This window comes from Alosa alosa, chromosome 14 (genome assembly GCF_017589495.1).
Source record: "Alosa alosa isolate M-15738 ecotype Scorff River chromosome 14, AALO_Geno_1.1, whole genome shotgun sequence".
NCBI classification, from domain to species: Eukaryota; Metazoa; Chordata; class Actinopteri; order Clupeiformes; family Clupeidae; genus Alosa; species Alosa alosa.
Window position 1 is genome coordinate 27,746,248 of NC_063202.1, and position 22,327 is coordinate 27,768,574.

The 22,327-nt window shown below is 38.2% G+C and overlaps 1 protein-coding gene across 2 annotated transcripts; it reads right to left on the bottom strand.

Moving 5' to 3' along the window:
- Nucleotides 1-13,591: 13,591 nt before the first annotated feature.
- Nucleotides 13,592-21,829, bottom strand: rbpms2b (RNA binding protein, mRNA processing factor 2b). Of its 2 annotated transcripts, none has more exons than XM_048263263.1 (8): nucleotides 21,418-21,829; nucleotides 19,543-19,620; nucleotides 19,157-19,195; nucleotides 18,686-18,778; nucleotides 18,068-18,218; nucleotides 17,187-17,335; nucleotides 15,817-15,889; nucleotides 13,592-15,583 (listed from the first exon to the last, which is right to left on the bottom strand). In XM_048263263.1, the coding sequence occupies exons 1-7, from the start codon at nucleotides 21,466-21,468 to the stop codon at nucleotides 15,824-15,826; spliced, it is 627 nt and encodes a 208-aa protein (XP_048119220.1). In that variant the 5' UTR covers nucleotides 21,469-21,829; the 3' UTR covers nucleotides 13,592-15,583; nucleotides 15,817-15,823. The 2 variants fall into 2 exon arrangements, with proteins under 2 accessions (XP_048119220.1, XP_048119221.1); XM_048263264.1 differs by having other exon boundaries at nucleotides 18,686-18,748; nucleotides 21,418-21,826.
- Between the last annotated feature and the right edge of the window lie 498 nt (nucleotides 21,830-22,327).

The following is a 22,327-nucleotide window of genomic DNA, read 5'->3' on the forward strand; positions in this document are numbered from 1 at the left end:
TTGAGCTTTATTGGCATGACAAAAAATACAATTTGTATTGCCAAAGCATACATGTACGTAGTAGTGTGTAAAGACATAAAACAAAACATCATGCATCATACATTACTGCAACGGCAGTGTGTGTGTGTATTTGAGTTTTTGTGTGCTTCACTGATGAAGTGACTCCCTTTGTTTATGGCCAGCATCTATATATCTTGCTGCGACTCTTGCGGTTTTTTGTTCCTCGCCTAATAGTATTCTTAGACTTAGATCCTTAAAGTTTTGAAGGTCTGGATGCATTTCTCTGAATTTAGGAAAGAATTGATCTCGTATGTCTTTCCATTGGCAGCATTCAGCCAAGAAGTGAAGCTCTGTTTCTATGGCACCTTGGTTGCAATTGGTGCACAGCCTGTCTTCTCTGGGCAGCCAGGTTTGCCTGTGTCTGCCCTTCTCAATAGCCAGACTGTGATTGCTTAGCCTGTACCTGGTCAAGGTTTTTCTCTGTCTGGTATCAGTGACTGTAGATAGGTAGTCTGCCACAGTGTACTCTCTGTTTAGGGCCAAATAACATTGAAGTTTATTTTGTCTTTTTGTTGTTTCAGTCCAATATGATAAGTAATTTTGTTTTTCTGCATTTATAATTTGGTTAGGCCGAATTGTTTGAGAAAGGGTGGCAAGGTCCTGAGGCTGACTATTAGTTGTGTTAGTTGTACTATTAGTATGTGTGAGTCTCAGGACTAGCTGGATGAGGGGACTTGTTTTTACACTCATCTCTTGGCTTTTTAGGGCTTTATAACAATAGGAGTTGGGGTCGCTTGTTTTGAGATGTTCGAAGAATTTGATAGCTCTTTTTTCAATTTTAATTAGTAAAGGGTATTGGCCTAATTCAGCCCTGCATGCATTGTTAGGTGTGTTCCTCTGTACCTTGAGGATGCTTTTACAGAACTCTGCATGCAGGGTTTCGATTGGGTGTTTGTCCCATTTTTCAAATCCGTTGTACATAAGAGGACCCCACACTTCACTGCCGTATAATGAAATTGGTTCGATAACTGTTTGAAATATTTTGAGCCAGATCCGAATGGGTATGACAAATTGAATAGTTTTTTTGATGGCATCTCTCTCTCTCTCCCTCTTGGTGTCACTCACACACACACACACACACACTCACTCTCTCCCAGTGTTAGGTTAGGCTACATCACCAAATAGGCCTACAGTACCCCAGACATAATTATTATAGCCCTTATAAAAAAATAACTGCATTACTTCCAAGTGTCAAAACTGTGGTTTTACAGGAAATATTTGCAGTTCTTACGCAGGAAATACAGTATTTTGGATACGAAAATACTGCACTGTATTGTAGTGTAACTGCACTGAAAATACTACTGTACTGCACTGTATCATAACTGCACTGTAGATTATTTGGTAGTAATTGTAAATGCTACAGATGCACAAATCTACATAAAACAGATTAATTTACTTTTAAGTCACTAGGGCTAGTTTACAGCACGACATTTGTTGTGCATATTAATAAATTGCACTTAATAATGCAAAATGATTTTTTATCCGATTAATTGATGAAATAATCGCTAGAATACTAGACCCCAAAAAGAATCGATAGCTGCAGCCCTTAAATAGCAAACTTGTACCTTTAACAGAGGCATACAAAGCCCTTCAGCACAGCTTTCCTTCATAGAATGCATAGTTACAGATATTTATATGCTGCCTATTTTTGATATTCTTTTGCTGGTACCACAGTATATATTTTTAGTTTGTTAAAGTAACTCTTCAGTGGCTGATCTCTTGAAAACACAGGCCTTATCAGCTCAGTGCTCCTGCATAATTCATTTATGCTTTAAGTGTATAATGTTATGTGTCCGGGCAGTAGACCTTGTATTTAAATAAACTCTTCATTTTGTAGGCTACTGTGTGATGTCATACTGTATGTCTTTGTCTGTGTAGTAAAAACATACAATACCCTCCAGAATGATTGGCACCCCTGGTAAAGTTGACTAAAACAATTATAAAAAATATATTTATTGTAATCTCACAATGAAAATCCAACCTTGAAGGGAAGCAAGTTTGTTCTAAGAAAAAGGAAAATCTCATAAAGAAATAAATTTTTTTTAAGAAAAACACATTGGTCACAATTATTGGCACCCCTGCCCTGCTTATATTACCTTGTTAAGCCGCTAATAAAACAGCTCGTAATATTTTCCTATGGCAACCCATAAAGTTGGAGAATGCAAAGCAAGGGATTTAAGACCATTCGTCTTTACAAAATCTCCCCAGATTGTCCAGATTCCTAGGTCAGCGTGGCCTACTGGTTAGCGCTTCGGACTTGTAACCGGAGGGTTGCCGGATCGAACCCCGACCAGTAGCCACGGCTGAAGTGCCCTTGAGCAAGGCACCTAACTGCTCCCCGAGCGCCGCTGTTGTTGCAGGCAGCTTATTGCGCTGGGATTAGTGTGTGCTTCACCTCACTGTGTGTTCAGTTCACTGTGTGCTGAGTGTGTTTCACTAATTCACAGATTGGGATAAATGCAGAGACCAAATTTCCCTCACGGGATCAAAAGAGTATATATACTTATACACACTTATGCATTTCTCCTCTTTGACTCACCCCACTGTTATTCTATGGAGTTTAGATCAGGGGACTGAGATGGCAATGGCAGACACTTGATTTTGTGTTCAGTAAACCAATTTTGTTTTTACCTGGTAATTTGTTTTTGTTCCTTGAACTGATGAATGATCCAGTTGTGAACCACTTTCAGTGTCTTGGCAGAGAGTGTCATTGAAAATGTTCAGGTTTTTCTTGGGTTTCATAATACAAAGCACCTTAATACGATTCTCAAAGCCTGGGAATAAAAACAGCCCCACAATGGCAGAGCCCCTCCACCATAATTGTCATTAGACATGGGGTACTTTTCAGTGTAGTCATTCTTCTATGTACGCCAAAACCACCTAAAGTGTTGTTTTTTGCCAAAGAGTGCAATTTTCTTTTCATCTGACAATAGACCATAATTTCAGACAAAGTCACTGTACCATTCAGTAACTCCTGACATTTACATTTGTAATTAAATGACAGGAAAGGCTTTTACCTGGCGTGCCCTCTAAATAATCTATTAGCACTGAGGTCACTTTTGAAGATTTTTGGGGGGAACTCTTGGTGACCCCAAAGTGATACTTTTTTCTGTGATTCTCCAACAGTGGTTCTTATGGAATTGTTTGCCTCTCTTATCCTCCATACTGTGCGTGGGGGCAAGATAAACATGGGACTTTGTCCAAGCAAGTATGTCACATTTCCAATTGATTCGAACCTTGCAATTATTGTTTTAACAGTAAACATAAGCATTTTCAACTTACTTATTTAGTACTTCATTTTTATAGCCATTCCTTGGCTTAAATATGTCAACAAACTTTCATTTATTTAAATTTAGTGTATTCCTATGACTTTCCCATGTTGGAAAATGACTAGGAGATTTAGCCTACACAGAAGGGGAAAAGTGAGATTGACTTAAAGGTAAACTATGCAGTATTCGCAATTTCCTTACTATTTTCTCGGTTTTTGCTTCTTTTTCGCTGGCTCTGTCATGACGAATGTCTGAGAAACTCCATCGCTACCTTTTTCTAGCCCAGTGTTGTGCCTGAACACGTTCATTGAATGAAAGCTCATGAACTCGAAAACGAACGTGAACTGAACGTACTGTATTACTGCCTGGTGAACGTTACTGTGAACTCATTCATTCTGGTGTCTGTGAACGGCACTTTCAGTTTAACTTCGTTCAATAGGGTGCCAGATTTCTACAGAGCCTTCCACGCGAAAACCTGGCTAAAACACACCGTAAAAAGGCCTTAATATGGCAGCATCAGTGTTGTGTGTAACGCGTTACAAAGTAACGAGTTACAGTAACGTAACTACTTTTTCGAGTAAAAAGTACGTTACTACTGAAAATTTGGTAATGTAACGTAGTTCCTTTTTCATATCGGCGCAACGTTACTTTTCCCAGGGACAGATTTGACAGCGACGCTGCTTTCTCAGCTGTGCGCTTGCGCAATAGGCAGGAGCTCCACACGGCAGCCTACGTGACAGAGGCTGGTGGCATGAAGTGCAATTATAGCTCCACACGGTACGTGACAGAGGCTGGTGGCAATGAAGAGCAAGCGAGACGCAGCCAACGCTAACTCCTGAGGGATGAAGGTAGCCTATTCACATTACTTTGAACTCGATGAAACTAAGGGGAGGAATGTGAGTGTTAGTTGTAGCCTAGCCTACACTGTCCCCTGATTTTGTCTACTGCCGTTAACTCAACTGCCAGCCTATTGATACGATTTGCACTAGATTTGCACCAAATTTCAGAGGAGCGCCTGTTTAATGAAAGAGTATAAGGCTATAAAATAAGCCCTCATATATTTTGTGTTCACCTATATGCCCAAGATGTAGCGAGGCTATGTTACTTGATATTGTTTCATAGGGCTTTAGTGGTGGTGTTGAAGCCTATAAGCCCAATGTTTTCTTGTCAAGTGCTCTGTTTGTGGCATTTTTAATAATAAAGAGCACAAAAGAAATACCTGTTATGTCCTCCATAGTAGAACTTTATGTAGGCCTACACATTTAGGAACAGATATTGGGTTCTGCCCAAAGTCGAGCAACGTAAAAGTAACATAAAAGTAACGAGTAACGTAAAAAGTTACTTTCCATAGAGGGTAATTAAGCAAAGTAACAGGTTACTTTTTTGAGAAGTAACGAGTAACAAGCAAACACTACTTTTTAAAAGTAACTGCCCCAACACTGGGCAGCATGCAGGTCACCATTTCTCAAACTATGGGCCGCGGTCCGCAACGTGGACAATGCTGGTCTGCAAATTATTCCCGGGGCATCGTCTGATAATTTGCTGCGCAATTGATCAAGGAACCGCGGACAGAAAAAGAAAACAAACGTTTCTACAATTAGTAGGAAATACTCGTTAATTTTGTGTCATCAAACATAGAGGCATAGAATTAAGTCGTGGTATGAGCGTTTATTCAATGCATGCGTGTGCACGTTGGTAGTAAAGCTAAGCTTCAACCTATTAGAAGGCTATTTAATGATGAAATTACATATAATAGAACGACGTGGATTTATACTTCCATAAAAACAGAGCACAGACTATATACAACACTGTTTAGCATTGAGTGTTAAAGTCAGGCAAAAGCTATTAATTAGTCTTAGTTAAAGATAGTTAAAGTCAGTAACCATTAGACTGTAAAATGAAGGAGAGAGAAGAAAATGTGCTGCCTAGATCATTGATTGGAACCTTTACTGGTAACACTCCATAATAAGGTGCCATAATAAATAGCAAACTAGTAATTACCTAACCCTTTGTTAATATTTGTTAATTGTTACTAAAATATCTATTTGGCACAAGTTAAGTCATCATTAATTAAATATTAGTTGTTTGCATAAAATATGTATGTTAATGTTTTAGCAAATCTATTAACTAATATTGTATTAATATATGTTAATAGTTAACTACATATATTTTTTGGCACCAATTAACAGTTATTTCTTACATCATTTAAATGTTAAATGTTTGTTTACAAACTATATGCTAATATAAAAGTTAATGACATATTATTATTTATCTAGCTTTTCTGATTTGTGCTTTGTGGGGAATTTATGGAATTTATGGTTTATGGCTTTATGGTCTTGTGGGGTGTATAAGGCACCCTACTGCCAGTGGTTGGTTGTGTGAGAGTTTGCGCTCCTCTTCCACTTCATCCTTATTGGATACCTTTGTGGTTGGCTCTTTGTACTCTTTGCCTTTGGAAGTACTATTCGGTTGCTGCTTGAATTTGGTGAAATTCAGGGGAGGGGTGTAACAGAGTTAGAAATATAGTTTAGTGTTTGTATGTGATTTTCGCCGTAATTAAGCAGCTTTTTTGATATTGGTGTTTTGGAGCCCCCTTTGGAGAAACGGTATACTGCAGCTCTGCTGCGTTTTGTCCTTGCATTGTTGCCATAGCTGATCAGAAGCGGTATGCTTTGCATTGGGTAGGTTGACTGTATAAAGCACTCTCCACTTTGTTTTAATTTTGTAACTGTAAAATGTCAACCTGTATTATATTACTTTACATGTATTGTTAGGATTTGGTAGCAATTCTAGCAACTTAGAGAACGTTTATTAATGTTTTCTTGACCACGAGTTCATACACACGAGTCTAACGTGACTAGCTGTAAACTCCTCTAGCAACTTTCCATGCATTCAGTGTAGTTCAGCTTAGTGCTCGTGGAAAGTGCAATTCAGTATAGCAGGAAGTCTGTGAGTGTTTAGTGAGTCTCAGAATATTAATAAACTCGTTCTGTGCACCTGAACATTCCATGACGCACGTCTCCCTTGCTAGCAGGGCTGACAGTGATGGTATAGGAATCATGCATGTTATATAGCCCATTCAACTACTTCTTTTTATTTTGCTTGTGCACATGCTGCTTTATGTATGCCAGTGTCTGAAGGCATGTTTTGTTTGAACTTTTCCTGAAGGAATAAAAGTGATAAACCAGTTCTGATCTCAGTCCCTTCACTGTCTGACTAACTGCAGTACTGTATTGTAACGTTTGAAGGTTTCAGGACGCCAAAAGCTGTTCAGAGCAAGACTTATTGGCTGAGAACGAGGGCAGGGAATCAAACATAGATCATAATGCACACAGGGCATTTCAAGAAGACACACACACTACACTAACAGGGGAGGTCCAGCCCCCCACACAAAAAGGAACACACATGAGGGGAAAATAAAAGGGAAACGTGTTACACTAAAGACACTAACCTTACACTTATAACTTACAAGAATAACGACATAAACCCCCCAAATGTTCGCTCTCGTATCCCAGCATGCATTTCGCGGGAGAACACTGTCTTTCTGCGCCGACGCTACAATATTAATAAAGCTTAACCAACTTTATTACAAGGGTCCCCCATACTGATAGTTATATATTACTAATATATTAATTAAGCTCAACCAACTTTATTATAAGGGGCCCCACGCTTATAGCTATATACTACTAATATATTAATTAAGCTTAACCAACTTTATTGCAAGTGTTTCTGGCGCCGACAAGAGTGGCGGCATGTCAAGGTAGCTCCGTGTTTTTTTTCTTAGTATCTATCTGTCTATCTATTGTAAGGGTCCTTTGGGGAGTGGTTCATATTGGGATAGGCAGAAGCACAGTTTAATATCAATGAGTAAAAAAAATAATAAGTCATTAACTTTTCTATTAACATATAGTTTGTAAATAAACATTTAACATTTAAATGATGTAATAAATAACTGTTAATTAGTGCCAAAAATACATTTAGTTAACTATTAACACATATTAATAAAATATTAGTTAATAGATTATATTAACATTAACATATAGATAAATTAATATTATAATATATTAACATTAACATATAGATTTTATGCAAACAACAAATATTTAATTGATGATGAAAAAACTATTAACTTGTGGCAAATAGATATGTTAGTAACAATGAACAAATATTAACTTAGGGTTAGGTAATTACTAGTTTGCTATTTATTATGGCACCTTATTATGGAGTGTTACCCATTTACTTTTTAAAAACGGTCTGATGGTTTTGATAAAAATAAAGTGTTGATTAAAATAAAGTCCTCTGCAATGTCTGCAGCAAGGAATTTGCATATCACCGGAGTTCATCAACTCTAAAGTCGCACATCAATGCAAATAAATAGTGTTGACATTGAGGGGAGTGTTAATTTATTTTCATTGTGTCCCCTAGGTTATATCTGTGGCCTGAAATACCTTGTATGTGAAAAACAACTTCTTCCCGAAGCACTTTTGAATTTATTTCCTCAGCAGGTCATATCATAGATTATTATGGCAATTATTAAAATAATAATAAAATAGTTTTTGAACTTTAATGTCACTAATGCTGATTTTTCAATGATTAATTTGAATTTAAATATTTAAAATACTTTCACAGCAAAACATATATATATGCGATTAATTTAAATTAGATTTTTTTTTTTATCGATTGACAGCCCTAATTTAAATAGCATATAAATATTCTATCAGTGTATGATGCTTGCATGAGTGAAACATACCAAAACAACGGCACCCATATAATTGCTGTTGTTTTGAGAAGTATTTCTCATGCAAGCATCATGCAACAATGCAAAAACAATGAAACTATTGTAGGCCTAATTATATTTTACACTAGTAAAGCAGTACTCTGATGTGCATGTTTTCACAAACTTTTGTGAACAATCTTAGCACTTTAATCTCAATCTCACACCTCAATGTTGGCCAGATGTACATACATTTGCGAACGTAACGCTATCAGCGTCATGGTCAAACCGCACATTGCGAACGCTGTCAGACCCAAGTTTCCGATTTATCAATCGTTCAATCCTAGTGTAAACTGCGCTTTTCTCTGCCTTTCTCCGCCCATAAACGCAATTTACGAACGTGCACAACTGAATTGCAGTGCCTACAAGCGCAGTTGAATGAAGCTAACTGATGACAACATTAAAAAAGAATCGTTTAGCGATCATGAAATAATACCATACATGATAAGATGTCAACAAGTAAGGAGATAATGAAGATCAGTAGTTCTACTCAAAATACTTGTGCACGTAGGCTATGGAAGATTGGTCAAATCTAGCAAGTAGGAAAGTTTAAGTGAATTACGTGAAAGTGAAATTATAAGACATTTGAAAGGCCAACGAGGGTTAATGTTGCTTTTGATAGTACAAAGACTTACAAAACTGGTGCTCAAAATAGCAATTCTGTTGTCTTTGAAAGGTTATCTTATTGACGCATTGAACTGCAATTTGGATTAACACCTGCTCTTACAAGGCGGAAGTATTTAGGCGCAAAATAGACGTGCTTTCGGGAGCAGTTTTTGTACATACTGCGGAATACATAATTAGGCGCTCTTTACTCTTCCCCTCCCATCTTTTTACGCTAAACTCCCACTTTCCCCTGGATCCTCCCATGAATGCATATGCAAGACATTAAAAACGCAATCTGCCACTTTCAGCTCCCGCAACAGGCAGTTTGCACTTTTACATCATTTGTACATACCTCACAATGATTTTACACGCACGTTGCGAAACAAATACGCCTGAAGTGGGCGCAAAAGCGTTGGTACATCTGGCCCAGACTGTTTTGAAGTGCATGTATAGCAATATAGTATAAAAATAATAATAATTGTGATATCATTAGGATAATTTGATGGGGGTCATGTAGGTGGGCCCTATGACCCCAAAGTATGCCTTGACTGGGCCTCAAGTCAAAGAAGTTTGAGAAAGGCTGATGTATACGACAAAGCAGCAAGGAGGTGTCGTATTCACCTCATTAAACAAGTTGGGATGGGAAAAATCGTACATTCGAACAATCGAACTTTGCCCGCACTTCAGTCACATCCACAGAAAACCTGAAACGGCACATTGAACTGAACATAGCCTTTCAAGGTATGTGCAAGCCAATAAAAAATCAAAAGACTGTCAAGACAGATCCTCAACCCAAATGACTGTAACTGCATTCTATATGGGCTGTGGCAATAATTTTTAAAAATAATAGCTCGCAGCAACATATGACAAAAAAGAACTAGAGCCTATTAGTTCATTTTTGGAAAGTGAACTTAGTTCAAAATTTTGAATTATGAACTATGAACTGAACTAGTTCATTTTAAAATTTGTGAACTGAACTTTGAACTAGTTCACGTAGAAAGTGAACTTTCCCAACACTGTTCTAGCCGGTGCCTGGCGTGTATGTGTATTTGAATGCAGTAAAGCAATTTGATACACTCGTTATACTTCCTGACACTGAGGCCGTCGGCCCACCGGCCCACAGTTGCAAGGGTGGTTTTTCCGCTCACGGGCGCTAGGGGGAAGCGAGACGGCCACCATTCAACCCGAAAAAAGTCATATAACCATTCCAATGACTCTGAAGCTGTTAAATGAAGGTAAATTAATCTAAAAAACTTGCATATTAAGCTAAAAAACCTGCATAGTTTACCTTTAAGTGTTTAAGTCTGCTCTACACACTGCCCTTTGTACCATGCCTTCATCTGGGTGTCTTTATGCATACATACACTACCGACTGGACTGTTTGCCACTGTTTGACTCCCTTACTGGCTATATTAGCCACCTGCACAATCTGCTAGCTTGCCTGTATGGTCAGTACACCATGATGTCTTTTTGTCTGTATATACAGTTTTCTACTTAAACTTAAACTTTTCTTCAAGTCTTTTACTTTTTTCTATATATAGTTAAATAATGATTATTCTATTTTTTATATATATTGTGTAGCCTGTTGTAGGCTACTTGAATAAGACATAGAATGTGCACTGGCAATGTACTTGCAATGACACTCGCCTGCACTATTATACCATTTTCTTGCATTTTTTCCACACCGCTCTTTTAACAGGTGACAAACTAACCTTACTAGTGTAATGGCACACTATTGATATCTTCCCTTATGTTTTTGTATTTTTGTAGTATGTATGTGTAGTGTGTGTTTGTGGATGTCATATGTCTGTGTGCCTATGTGTATGGTGTGCATAAGCTACTGGATCTAGATCTATCTACTCTATCTATCTATCTATCTATCTATCTATCTATTTATCTATCTAAAACGTCTGTGTCACTTTATTTTCAAACCTTAGTGAAAAAGAAAGTCGTGAACTACTTCTGAAAGTTCACAGACACTCTGGTTAACTTAAAAACTTGAACATAAATAGGAAAATGCTTCTGTTGTATTTAAGATTTTCTAAGGGTGCCAATAATTGCGGACGTGTTTTATACCCGTTTTTAGTCAACTTTACCAGGGTTGCCAATCACTCATGAGGGCGCTGTAGATTCTATTATGTATTTGTACTTTGTATTTTGCAATGCATAGATCAGGGGTTCTCAAACTTTTCCACGACAAGGCCCCCCAAATACCACTAGGTTTTGGCCAAGGACCCCCTTGATGTGTTATAAAACTCATCGACAATACTACGGCAAATGTAAAAATACATTAAAGGAGAATTTTGGTATTTAGCACTTTGAGTCCCTTTTCTGGTTTGTTTTGGATGAACTAGAGTGATGGACACCGAAATTTTGACGATTGATCCTGTCTCGACTTTTCTGACTCGTTGTGAATCGCCTTTGACTACTTCAGTCATGCACAAACATGTCCTAAAACAACCCTTAATGTTCGTTTTCAAAACTGTGCAACTCACAGAGTGGTTAGTTGTGTTCGTTGATGTCCCAAAACTAGTAGCGTAGCGAAATACAGTTTCTGTCGTGTTTTATTTGGCATTTTTTAAAATCCCATTGATTTCTGTTGGAAGACTCATTGCACGTTGATATTGCACCAAAAATAATTCAATGGAAATGCATGGATTCCAGTTTCTTCCAGTAGCAGCAACTGGAATCCATGCATTTCCACTGAATTATTTTTGGAATCTGATCCCTTATCATACCTGTTCATTCTTACTTGCATAAACTTGACTTATTGTGACTAAATTCAAGATGGCTGCAAGCGCTTAAACTTCGTGGAAGATACTGTCTGTATAAATCGTGCTTTTTCAAAGTTCTCAATGTCTCGTTTTAAATGTCAGGGCCCTCGGAAGTCTACCAATGAAGTGTGGAGATACATTGAGCCTCGTAAATGGGTGTAAAACAGTGATTTATTTGCATGGCTAGCCCGATGCCGAAGCACCACTATTGAAAAACCTGTTGGTAGCATCGGCTAACTAGCGCCAGATTTTGGAGTGGAGGGGACAAGCCGAGATGGGCTATGAGACATACGTTCACACTCGGTATCATGTTTCAATACACTTTAGGTCAATAACACACCGGAATTCTCCTTTAAGGGTTGTTTTGAGTCCCTGTGACAGTCTATACTCCGTCTACTCTGTTCTCTGACAGTCTTTACTCGAAATCACAGTTTGACTGAAAGACAATGACCTTTATGCACATCATTCGCTTGGCATTATACTGGCAGATCAATTTCCTGTTTACGCTGTACACAGTAGGCTATGACAGAAAATGAGAGATTACTACTCTGTCTGTTTTAATATAGTACTGCTAGTAACAAAATAGCTAAAGTTATCTGACCAGTTCAGTAACATTGCTTGGTTAAGATGTCACATGTTAATGTTAGCTAAGTATAAGTATATATACTCTTTTGATCCCGTGAGGGAAATTTGCTCTCTGCATTTATCCCAATCTGCTATAGCTATACCCTCATAGTTGTTAATGTAGCTGGCAATGTACATTTTAAACCCTTTTTCCCGTTTGCTGGAGGGAGTGGCATACAACATTTTTACAAGTCGGTCTACATTACCGTGAGACGAGGTAGGTCTTGAAGACAATGACTATAAAAGAGCCATATCTGTCAATGTACTAATGTAACCAGGAAGCTGATCTGCCAGTATAAACAGATCCGGAATGGAGACGTGCATAGAGTGCTTTTTGCATACATGTGGATAACAAATGCCGCACACGCTACTGTCATTGGACACAAAAGAAGGAGAGTTAGGTAATCAACTTATACAAACTATCTTCTCACAAGATGGTGGCGACACAAGCAGTCCTTTTTTAAAGCCTTCCTTTACACTTACAACGGAAAAAATACATCTTGTCTGCAAAGACCCTGTCCATAATAGCATGGATGTATAATGACTCATGAGTCTAGTTACTGGCTTTAAAGAGTTATTGAGTTTGATGTAGCGAAGATGCCCCCATAGGCTATGCTATACTGTATGCTGTTTAGTTGTAAATGCATATTCCTATCTTACTCAAAACTGCCATGATTAATATTGTTGGGTCCCCAATGAAACTTTACACTCATTATCATCCAACAACAGACCCTAGGTTGTTCTTGGACTAGAGTTGTCCTTTAAGCTATGTCTGTGTCTGTTAGAACTAATTACAAATGACCACAACCATTTTAAATCAGTACTGTACTAACTTGCTGAACCAGATATTAGTCTGGTGTCGAGTATACATGTTGCATCACAGACAAAATGGATACATCTGTTGAAAGAAAGGATTAGCGTGTGACAGGCGTTATACTTTCTTAATTGTAACAAATATCTGCATCTCTCAAATCTCTGAACTGACACTTTCAATAGACATTTTTTAGGAAAGGTCAGTAATAATGTAGGTTCATCAATCATTCTTACTAATTTCAATTAATTCCTCACCCAAAAATCAACAAGTATTGGTAAATATTTACATAAATGCTGTAAATCCTACCAAAACCTACATTTAGAGAGCAGCATTGTAGATTTTACACATATTCCTCTAGATGGTGCTCAAGTCCTTATAAAAGCTCACAGTTAAAAACCTAGGCCATAAGCCAGAAATCAGTGTTACAAAACATAATTGGCACTGTGCTACACAATACCCCTTAGGCTCTGTTCAAATTCAGGATGAAATTAGTCTCCCCCTCTCCCAGTACACCAACCTACTTCAAGCCTCAATTATCTATAACCACCAGAAACATGGTTTGTTATGGTATGTTTTAAAACTGTTTCACCACTTTTAAATGCATTTAAGATATTGTTTCAGTAACATGCACCATGAATGAGGCCTGTGAGTTAAACAGACAAACACAATGTTATTGTTTATAATTTATTAGTTCTTGGGCAACAAGGAAAAAATGACTGCCAAATTCTTATCACGACATTCTCAATGAACATGGATTCCATATCCCTTTCAGAAGTTCTGTCAATTTTTGTAGTAGTAAATAGAAGGCTGATCATGGATATACAGCATCACAACAATACATGGTTATCAATAGAACAATAAAACAGTTCTCCCCGTTTTGGGAGTTACCATAAGTTAATTCATACTGAAAACGCAAACTTTTACTTTTGTTCTAATAATTCAAGCACTGAAATTACAATAGTTTAATTGCTTACATAACATTTCAACATCAACTCAACACTACAATTCTTCAGAACAAAATAATCTTGACTTTTCCCCAATATTATCCATCTAAAAAAAAGAAATTCAGTGTATGTTTACACAATGGACAAGTTTGCATGCAGTTAAATTATAGAATAGGATCTAGCTTGGTCAAGCCATGCATGTCCTCCTTATAGCACAAAATATGTATCCTACATTTGTTTAAGTTTAAACAATTAGGATGAAGATTCTAAACTAAAGTCAACTCCTCTTGCCATTGGTTATTATTGAATTGGGATGTTTCGGTCAGTCTATTGTGCATTATATTCAAATTCTAGTTCACATTTAATATAAATCGATTGCATTGCAAGCAGTACGAAAACTACTCTAGTTTGATTGGTGATGAAATGCCAGGACTCAACTCCATTATTGCAACCCAGGTCTTTGTAGAATGGCATAGCATCATGATCATCCATTATATGGTAGAATACTTATCTGAATAATAGTGTTGCACTCTTGAGTCATTTGGCAACAATTTGCCTGCAATCTATCCAAAGCTGACTAGAATAACACTACCCAACATCTGATTTATTGCATTGATTTCACAATTTACAAAATGGGAATTCTATCACAATTTAAATTCTGCTAACAGAAACCATACATTTCCCATCAGCAAATTAAAACATGGACTGCTATCCCTCCGACCTCGAGGTTAGGGTTTCTTTTAATCCAGTTTCACATTCATAAAGATATTCTAACAGCCATCCAACCCTGGATACAAAGTTGCAGTTCCAAAAAATGCCATGGAACACAAAGCAAGTAAGTAAAGACTATTGCACCAGTAACCTATGTCAAACAGGATAAATGATTACACCCACACAAACTCAAATGGAAGACAACTAGATATTACCTTGTACAGATTTAATCACACAAAAATGCATAAATATACATTGCACAAAAGTACAAAAATACTTGTACTTTTTTTGTTCAAATATACTCTTAGACATCAATAATTTGGCAAGACAAGATTGTCACACAGGGGTTGCAATAATGGTGATTCACCAACTTGATGCTCTACATATTGGCTCCACTTTTGCAAAGGTGATGTTTAACCCGAAAAGAAAATATCAATGCATGCAAAACATATTCTCCAGGAAAATAAAATACCAATAAGTTTAACACCACTTTGCATATATTACAAGTATAGTTTCTTTTTTTCTTTTTTATACAGGAGCTAGACTAAGACACAGAAGATAGAAGGCAAACGAAAAACAAAGAAATAATGGAGAAGGCCACGGCCATGAGGCAACTGACTGTACTGTAAAACAAACACAGAACCATACATTCTACATCATGCCAATATTGAACATGCACTATGGCTGCCTCAGTTCCCCCCAAAAGCCTAGTCCTTCCCTATGAAAAGAGCAGCTTCGTCACTTCATAAATTTATATTTCCTCTTCAGAACACATCCCCTAAAGGAAAGAAAATAGCTTGGATTTTGCAAGTGCTATGTCTGTACCGTTTACAGTCATCACACAGCATCAGAATGTGATTGAAAAAGATTTAACTTCAAACACCATCTGGCCGTTTCCAAATGAAACGTCGTCCACTACGTAAATTATCCATTAAATAAACCTGATTAAATAACAAAGAGCTCTGCACATCTCACTCCAGTGGGACACCGACCCTGGTGTGAAGTGTCTGCATGGAGAGGGAGACAACAACATGTAAAAACCTACATTTAAGAAAATGCCATCATTTGCCAGGTTCAGTGTGCATGCAAAATTCCAAACATGACCCCAACATGTATGTTGGGAAAAGGAAAATTTAAGTAATGTTTTTTTTTTTTTTTTTAAAAAAAAAAAACTTTTTTGCATCAGATAATAATGAAGAGATCAAAATACTAATGATTAAAGAATTTATTAGTCACTTACAAATAATCTAACAGAATTGACGTGACTTCCACCCTGGCTGGGAGGCCTCTGATGGAGAGGGATACCAGCGCATCTGAAGGAGAGGAAGGGACAAAATTACAGACTTACTGAATGTGGAGGACTGGACATGACATCTTCGATCATCAATGTCTTGTGGATGCCACATTCATGTTCCATTTTCAAACGCTCTTCTTTTATCAGGAAAGCCAATGTACAGTACAGTGATTTTTATTTGCTGGTAATGCCGGTCAGGCACAAAGCTGACTAGATTCTTCAGACCAACTTATTGAAAATCCTTCCCTCAGACTGTACACAGCTTTTTTTCCTGACTGGCAGCATCATTTAAGCAAGAAAATCTAAAAGGGGCTTTCCAGCGTAATGTCAAATTTGCAGGTGGAAATGGCGCCCATTCTTTGTTCGGTCATGGAGACCTCAAAGATTTCATAGCTCAGAAACTGAATGTACAACCGGTTCTCACAATTCTTCTAAAAACCTTTCTATTGGAGTTAAGATCAAAATAAACCATGTTCCACTTAAAGTGTCATGACTCCAAAATCACAGTTGGTCTTACAGCACTGCAGCCCAATGCACCTGCCACATAAGTCATCCAAACCAGCATTTTAGACAAATACTTTCAAAATCCATATTACAATTTAAAAATAAAGATTTACTGGCCATAATAATAATAAATCAGAAATACTGAAAGAAAAACCTAGTGTCCATCACTATGGTTCATAGTCCATTGAATTCCTCAGAGAATAGACTTTCATATGGGTACACTGATCTGGTCCTCATGAAGGTGCACAGTGAAGTCATTCAGTGTTCACTTCAAATCTCTCATCACACTCCAATTAAATGTCCTGGTATACAGGTTTTGCTGAGAGGATGCAGTATTCTGACAGAGCCTGGGAATTCTGAAAATAAAGTTGGCACTTCCAAGACTAAACCTGAATGACTTGACAATTTCTTTCAGTATGCAAGTCATACCTAGTGATTCTTGCTATGTCTGGAACTCAAAGGGGTGAAATCCAATTTATAAAAAAAATTCTTGATATGTTCCAGCTCATTCATGGTATGTTTGGAAGTTGTCACCAGAGTTTCCTAATAATGGACTTAATTTGTGGTCTGTTTACGCTGGTTTTATCTGCATTATTCTCAAAGTATAGATAGAGGCAAAGATGAAAACTTGGGATAACAAACATACTGACTGAATAAAGAGCTTCAGATTTCCAGCTGGCCTCAAATGCAATACATGTTAAAAGGTTCTTCTGTAAGACTACTAACCTGTATGGGTCAATGGTAATTATGCTTCAAAATAAAAATTCAACTACCAGTCTACCTTGAACAGGGAAAAAAAGACTTGCACCGACCTGGGCATGGAGGGCAGCGGCGGCGGCAGCAGCGGCGGGGTAGGTGAACGCTGTGTGGGGAAGACCAGGGGTCAGCTCAGTGGTGTACAGTGGGTAAGGGGACCAGGCCTCAGGTGAAGCAGGGATCAACGCTGCCCCCGTCAGGTCATCTGTAAAGACACACCAGGACCACCACCCATGCCAACATAGACAACTCACTCAGACCACTTATTACACACAAGGCTTATCAGTGAATTGTTAGGGTTGACCCACTATGGTTACTTGCAAGGTAGTAAAAATCATGATCAGTAATTCAAACACAGTACGTTATATCCAACACAAGCACGAATGTAAGATTACACTCCCTGGTTCAACAAATTGGCATGGCAGTTTGGCAAATGGGTGTTGAAAATGTCCCCTATGGTATATGCTACAGCCATTTGTGATGGGGCAAATTGAAGTCATTACAGAAGGCACCGAGTCTGGATCATTTTTACTCTAAAGGCTGCAGAGGTTACAGCTAAATGAACTAATCCAGATCCTAACACTACACCAGTAGTGTGCTCTTTTACAGTAAAAAAAAATCAAATAAATTCACTGGGTCTCATAAGTCCCAGCCAGCACACTAAGTACTAGTGGTGGTGTACTGATCAGCCTTCCAACCATGAGAAGCTTGAATGACAAAACTGTAGCTTGCCCTTGACAGTTGCTCATTTGTGAAAGAGTGACACTTCTAGTTTTACAAAGCAAAAGGGCCCTCTGCTCTACTGGCATGCATGTGAGTGAAATTAGTTGGGTGATGTGGAGCTGCAGGTTTTACGCCCGTCTTGCTGTCCGAGGGCGGGTCACTGTTGTCAGTGCGGTGCAAGTGCTAGCTCTATGCGTGGCTGGAAAAAACTTACATGGGTCCCGTGCTATGAAGTGTGCTCCTAGAGCAGGGTGGATATTTGTGGGGTTCGGTGTGGCCATCAGTTTACTCTTAGCCATCTTCGTGTTGGCCTTAGCAAACTCTAACCGTAGGGTCTGTGGACTTTCTGGGTCAAAACGTATCCCCTGAGAACAAAAGGGGGGGGTACAATGAGGGCGGACGGACCCAATGTGCAGTGTGCCCTGAGCTTGTGTTCACATGCAGGTGAATGGTACTGCTTGGATATTAAAAGTGATGTGTTTGCAGAAGAGAACTACTTGGAAAATGTGTACAGTGTACTAGTTCTAGTGTTGAAATGGAACCTACAATGTATATTTGCAAAAGAACAGGTGCGCATCTACAGAAGATGGGCCTCCAACATTACTTGGACTCTTGTCCAGTTTATGAAACTGGCCAAAGATTTCATTTGTGAAAATGAGGAAGCCCCACCAAGCTAATAAGAGTGAAGCAGGACCATGAAAGAAAATGGTGTTTAAATTCCAAGTGTATTACTGAGCTAAAGCAAATTTGAAGGGACCATCCCTCTGTGAATCATCTAAAAGCAGACAGTTCAATAATTCAGAGCTTCAGTTACAGTTGACCGAGTGCTTACGTTTAATGCATTTTTTGCCGCTTCAGCGCCAGACCGACTGTCAAAGGTAACAAACCCAACAGGCTGGAAAAGGGTAGAGAAGACGTTCACAATCTGTCTTGGTACATCATTAATCAATGGTAAGAGGAAACATCAATACATGCAGGTTGAATACATACAGACAATTTCATATGTATGCTCCACAAGCATGAACAGTGAATTACTCCATTTAAAACAAACTTGATTAGGTCAACTAACCATTTGCCCAACCTTCAGATGAAGTGAACACATTGAATGTTATAGTTGACAATCTAAAAGTTCAGCTTCCATAAAATTGTGTTACTTTTAAAAATGGGGACCAGTTTCCTTATAGTAAACAAATTACTTGCAAGCATCAAGTCAATCACAGGGATAAGTGGACATAGTGATGTGCCAATTTGAAGGAAAGGGTTAAAATTCTGTAATTCCAAGCAATAACCAGCAACATCTCACCTGCTTTGATGTTAATTTAATCAGTGAACCTTCATAACCCTGAAAAGGAAAATAAATCCAATTAACAGCCATGAAGTCACATGCTTGGTGAGATAGGAATTCCATTGCTCCTCCCCATATGAAGCAAACTACTAATATGGTCCTGGCCCACAGTCTCAGCCAGCAGTAGAAAAAAAAAAAAAAGTGACTAAATGTTTTTATAAGCCTGGTCAAACAACTAAAAAGTAGTTAAAGATGTATTGGTGGGATAGAGGATATAGCAAATACATTCAAATCAAATGGCATTGTGCAGTAAAAAAGGACTACAGTTACACTATTAAAACAGAAGTTTAAGAACCCAGAAGTTATGTTCAAATAGAAAATACAAAGCAATGGGGCAGTCTAACCTTAAATGGTCTGAACAGCAGATAAAGTTCACGGGGCTTGATATCTGTTGGGAGGCCACTCACAAACAGTGTGCGCACCTAGGGAATGAAAGAAATTCAACCAAAGAAGTTTAATTTATAGTTGGATTCTGAGTAAATCTTATGAGGGGGCACTACCAGCAGACCAAACATACATGCACCCTCATACCAGTTCCATCCCAAACACACCACTCTTACAACACCATGGAGGCATTATGGGCCAACGATCACCCAAGAACACATTTTTACAGGAAATTCTGAATGTCTGGGAAATTGAAATCCTGTCAAAGGCTGAAGACGTAATCCTGAATGTCCATTTGCCTGTGGATGATTAGCCCTTAAAAGCTCCTGTGGCTCTGAGGGAGGGTCTTATCAGCAGTGGTCTGCCAGCAGAACAGTGGAGGACAGTCATGCACAGCATGACCACATTTCCTTCCCTTAACCCATTGCTATGAGACCAACTGTGCGCAAGGGTACACCGGAACATCAAGTGGCAACAGCTTCAGCACACACCAGTTTTCAGCAACACCACAATGGCTTCCCTGTCCATAAACAGCCTTCAAAAATAAATGTTCCACACCACACATTGTTCAGCTTTTTTCTTGGCTACGCCACTTCAAACACATCAAGTGTGGCATCATTTCAATACAGCCTCAGAGGTTCACTTTCATAAAGACCTGTACATCTTATTCCTTTGTCTGAGGAGCAAGACAGGTTGATGTAATCATTCAAGGTCGTGTGCTCACATAGTACAAGTACTGGATATAGACAGATTCAGAGAGGCTCTATGATTAGAGTACAATAAATAAATGTTTAAAGTACCATATAACATATGTGCACAAGTGCCCAATCATAATAAAGACCTATGTATTAAGGACATGCCATAACTGACTGGATCTGTAAAGGCTTGCTGCATTTGGCCGTTTGAATCATTCAGATAGGGTCTCATGTGACAGCATTGCCTTTATGGCAAAATTATATTAAACAATTCTACCAGATAGTCACAGACCTTAAGAATTTATAAAACAAACCATGAATTGAGACAGTTTATTAGATTTATCCGTGTGCCAGTAGCCTATGCACCATAATCTGATTCTCGACATCGTTTGCCAATCATTTTACCTAAAATTGGTTATGGTGGTCAGGGGGAAACGTAGGCATGATTGTTTTACCGGTGAAAAGACCCAACATGACTTCCTATTGCTATTCAAATATTCTTATGAACTTGGCCTTAAGATAATAACCTGGTAAGTACAAAGCGGCTAATCTCAGAATCAAAATCCACCCAGACACACTTTTGAGTTGCATTCAATGGGGGAAAAAAAACGATTACGCTTTGATCAAGTACACCATTTATCGCTTTAGGCGTTCCACAATAAAATCACCTTGTCGCTTTTTCTTTTCTATTGAAGTGTCGTGCTGAATTATTGCATGTTAGGACATAAGCTATCTATAGGCAGAAATAACTGATAATGTAACCAGACACCACTAAAGCCTGCGTACTTAGACTACTGAAAGTCTATTAAAAGTTAAGGAAAACAAAAATGAAGTAACAACTTGTCTTCAACGTAGTATTTGTAAGTATTTTTAACCAGCACTGGAGGTGCGCACTTTGATGAGACTGTAGCTGAATTAAAGCCGATCACCACTGCTGATTGGCAATATAAAACCATGCCCCACAGAAGATAAAAAGCTCAATATTTATCAAACAAGGTAAAATTCTCACAAAACAAGTCAATTGACTAAACAGACAGTGACGTTAACGTTACAAACATTTGCACAGCCACCTCGGAGTTCAAACAACTAACTTTCTGTTTACACTTTTTTAAATTTAGACAAATTTAAACGTCCCCTTACCTCTTCCTCCATAGATACGTTGTTTGTCTCGGTATCAGATTTGAGACTCATGGTGTGTGAATTCTTTTAAACTACACGGGGGAAAGTTCTGTTCCTTGCTGAAGCAGATACCTGCGCGTCGTAAGCTAGCAGTTTCTTCTGGTGTTCGAAAAGTGCCCAAGTGAAGTTGCGATAAAGACGAGTATATCCCAAAAATACTTGGAAAAATAGAAAAGCTAAACTACGGTGGCAGAGTGGAAAGAAAGGTGGAAAGGTGCACTGTGAAGGTGAGAGAAGTGAGAAGAGGTGGCTGTGTGTCCCTCCCGCTTACATCTATCCTGCTTTAGTTAACTCTGAAGCCAAGTGTGTAACTTGTTCAGAGGGGAGGTCTGTATCAGAGTTACCCTATCCACCAATTAGGTCATCAACTAATTTGAAGGCCCAAAGAACTGTGTGGCAATCAGGCAGCAGATAGGGCTCAGCTGGTGCAAACCCAACCTCTCTGTTATCGCATCATGGCTTTTTGGGGAGGAGCGAGAGTCTCCTTTCCCACTTTTACACATTTTAGTTAAGTTGCCCATGTCTTTTTTCAATGCATGTATAAAATACTTTTTTATGATCAAATGGGTGTTAGAGTATATGTGATATTTGGTGTAGTGACCCATATCTTATTTAGATATTACAGAGAGGATTTTTGCAGTGAAATAGGCTCTGTATTTGTTTACAATAGGCCATACCATAAATTAATTTGAGACAGTAGATAAAACACAAACCCACAACATAATCTTACAAATTAGAATAGCAACTCAATGTCAACAGTTTTCAATACAACTTAATGCGTATTAGAATAATTTTGCTAAAGGTAGTTTACTGCTGAATTCTCAAAATGGTTGTTTTGCCTGTATTCTGGATAATTTACATCATCTATAAA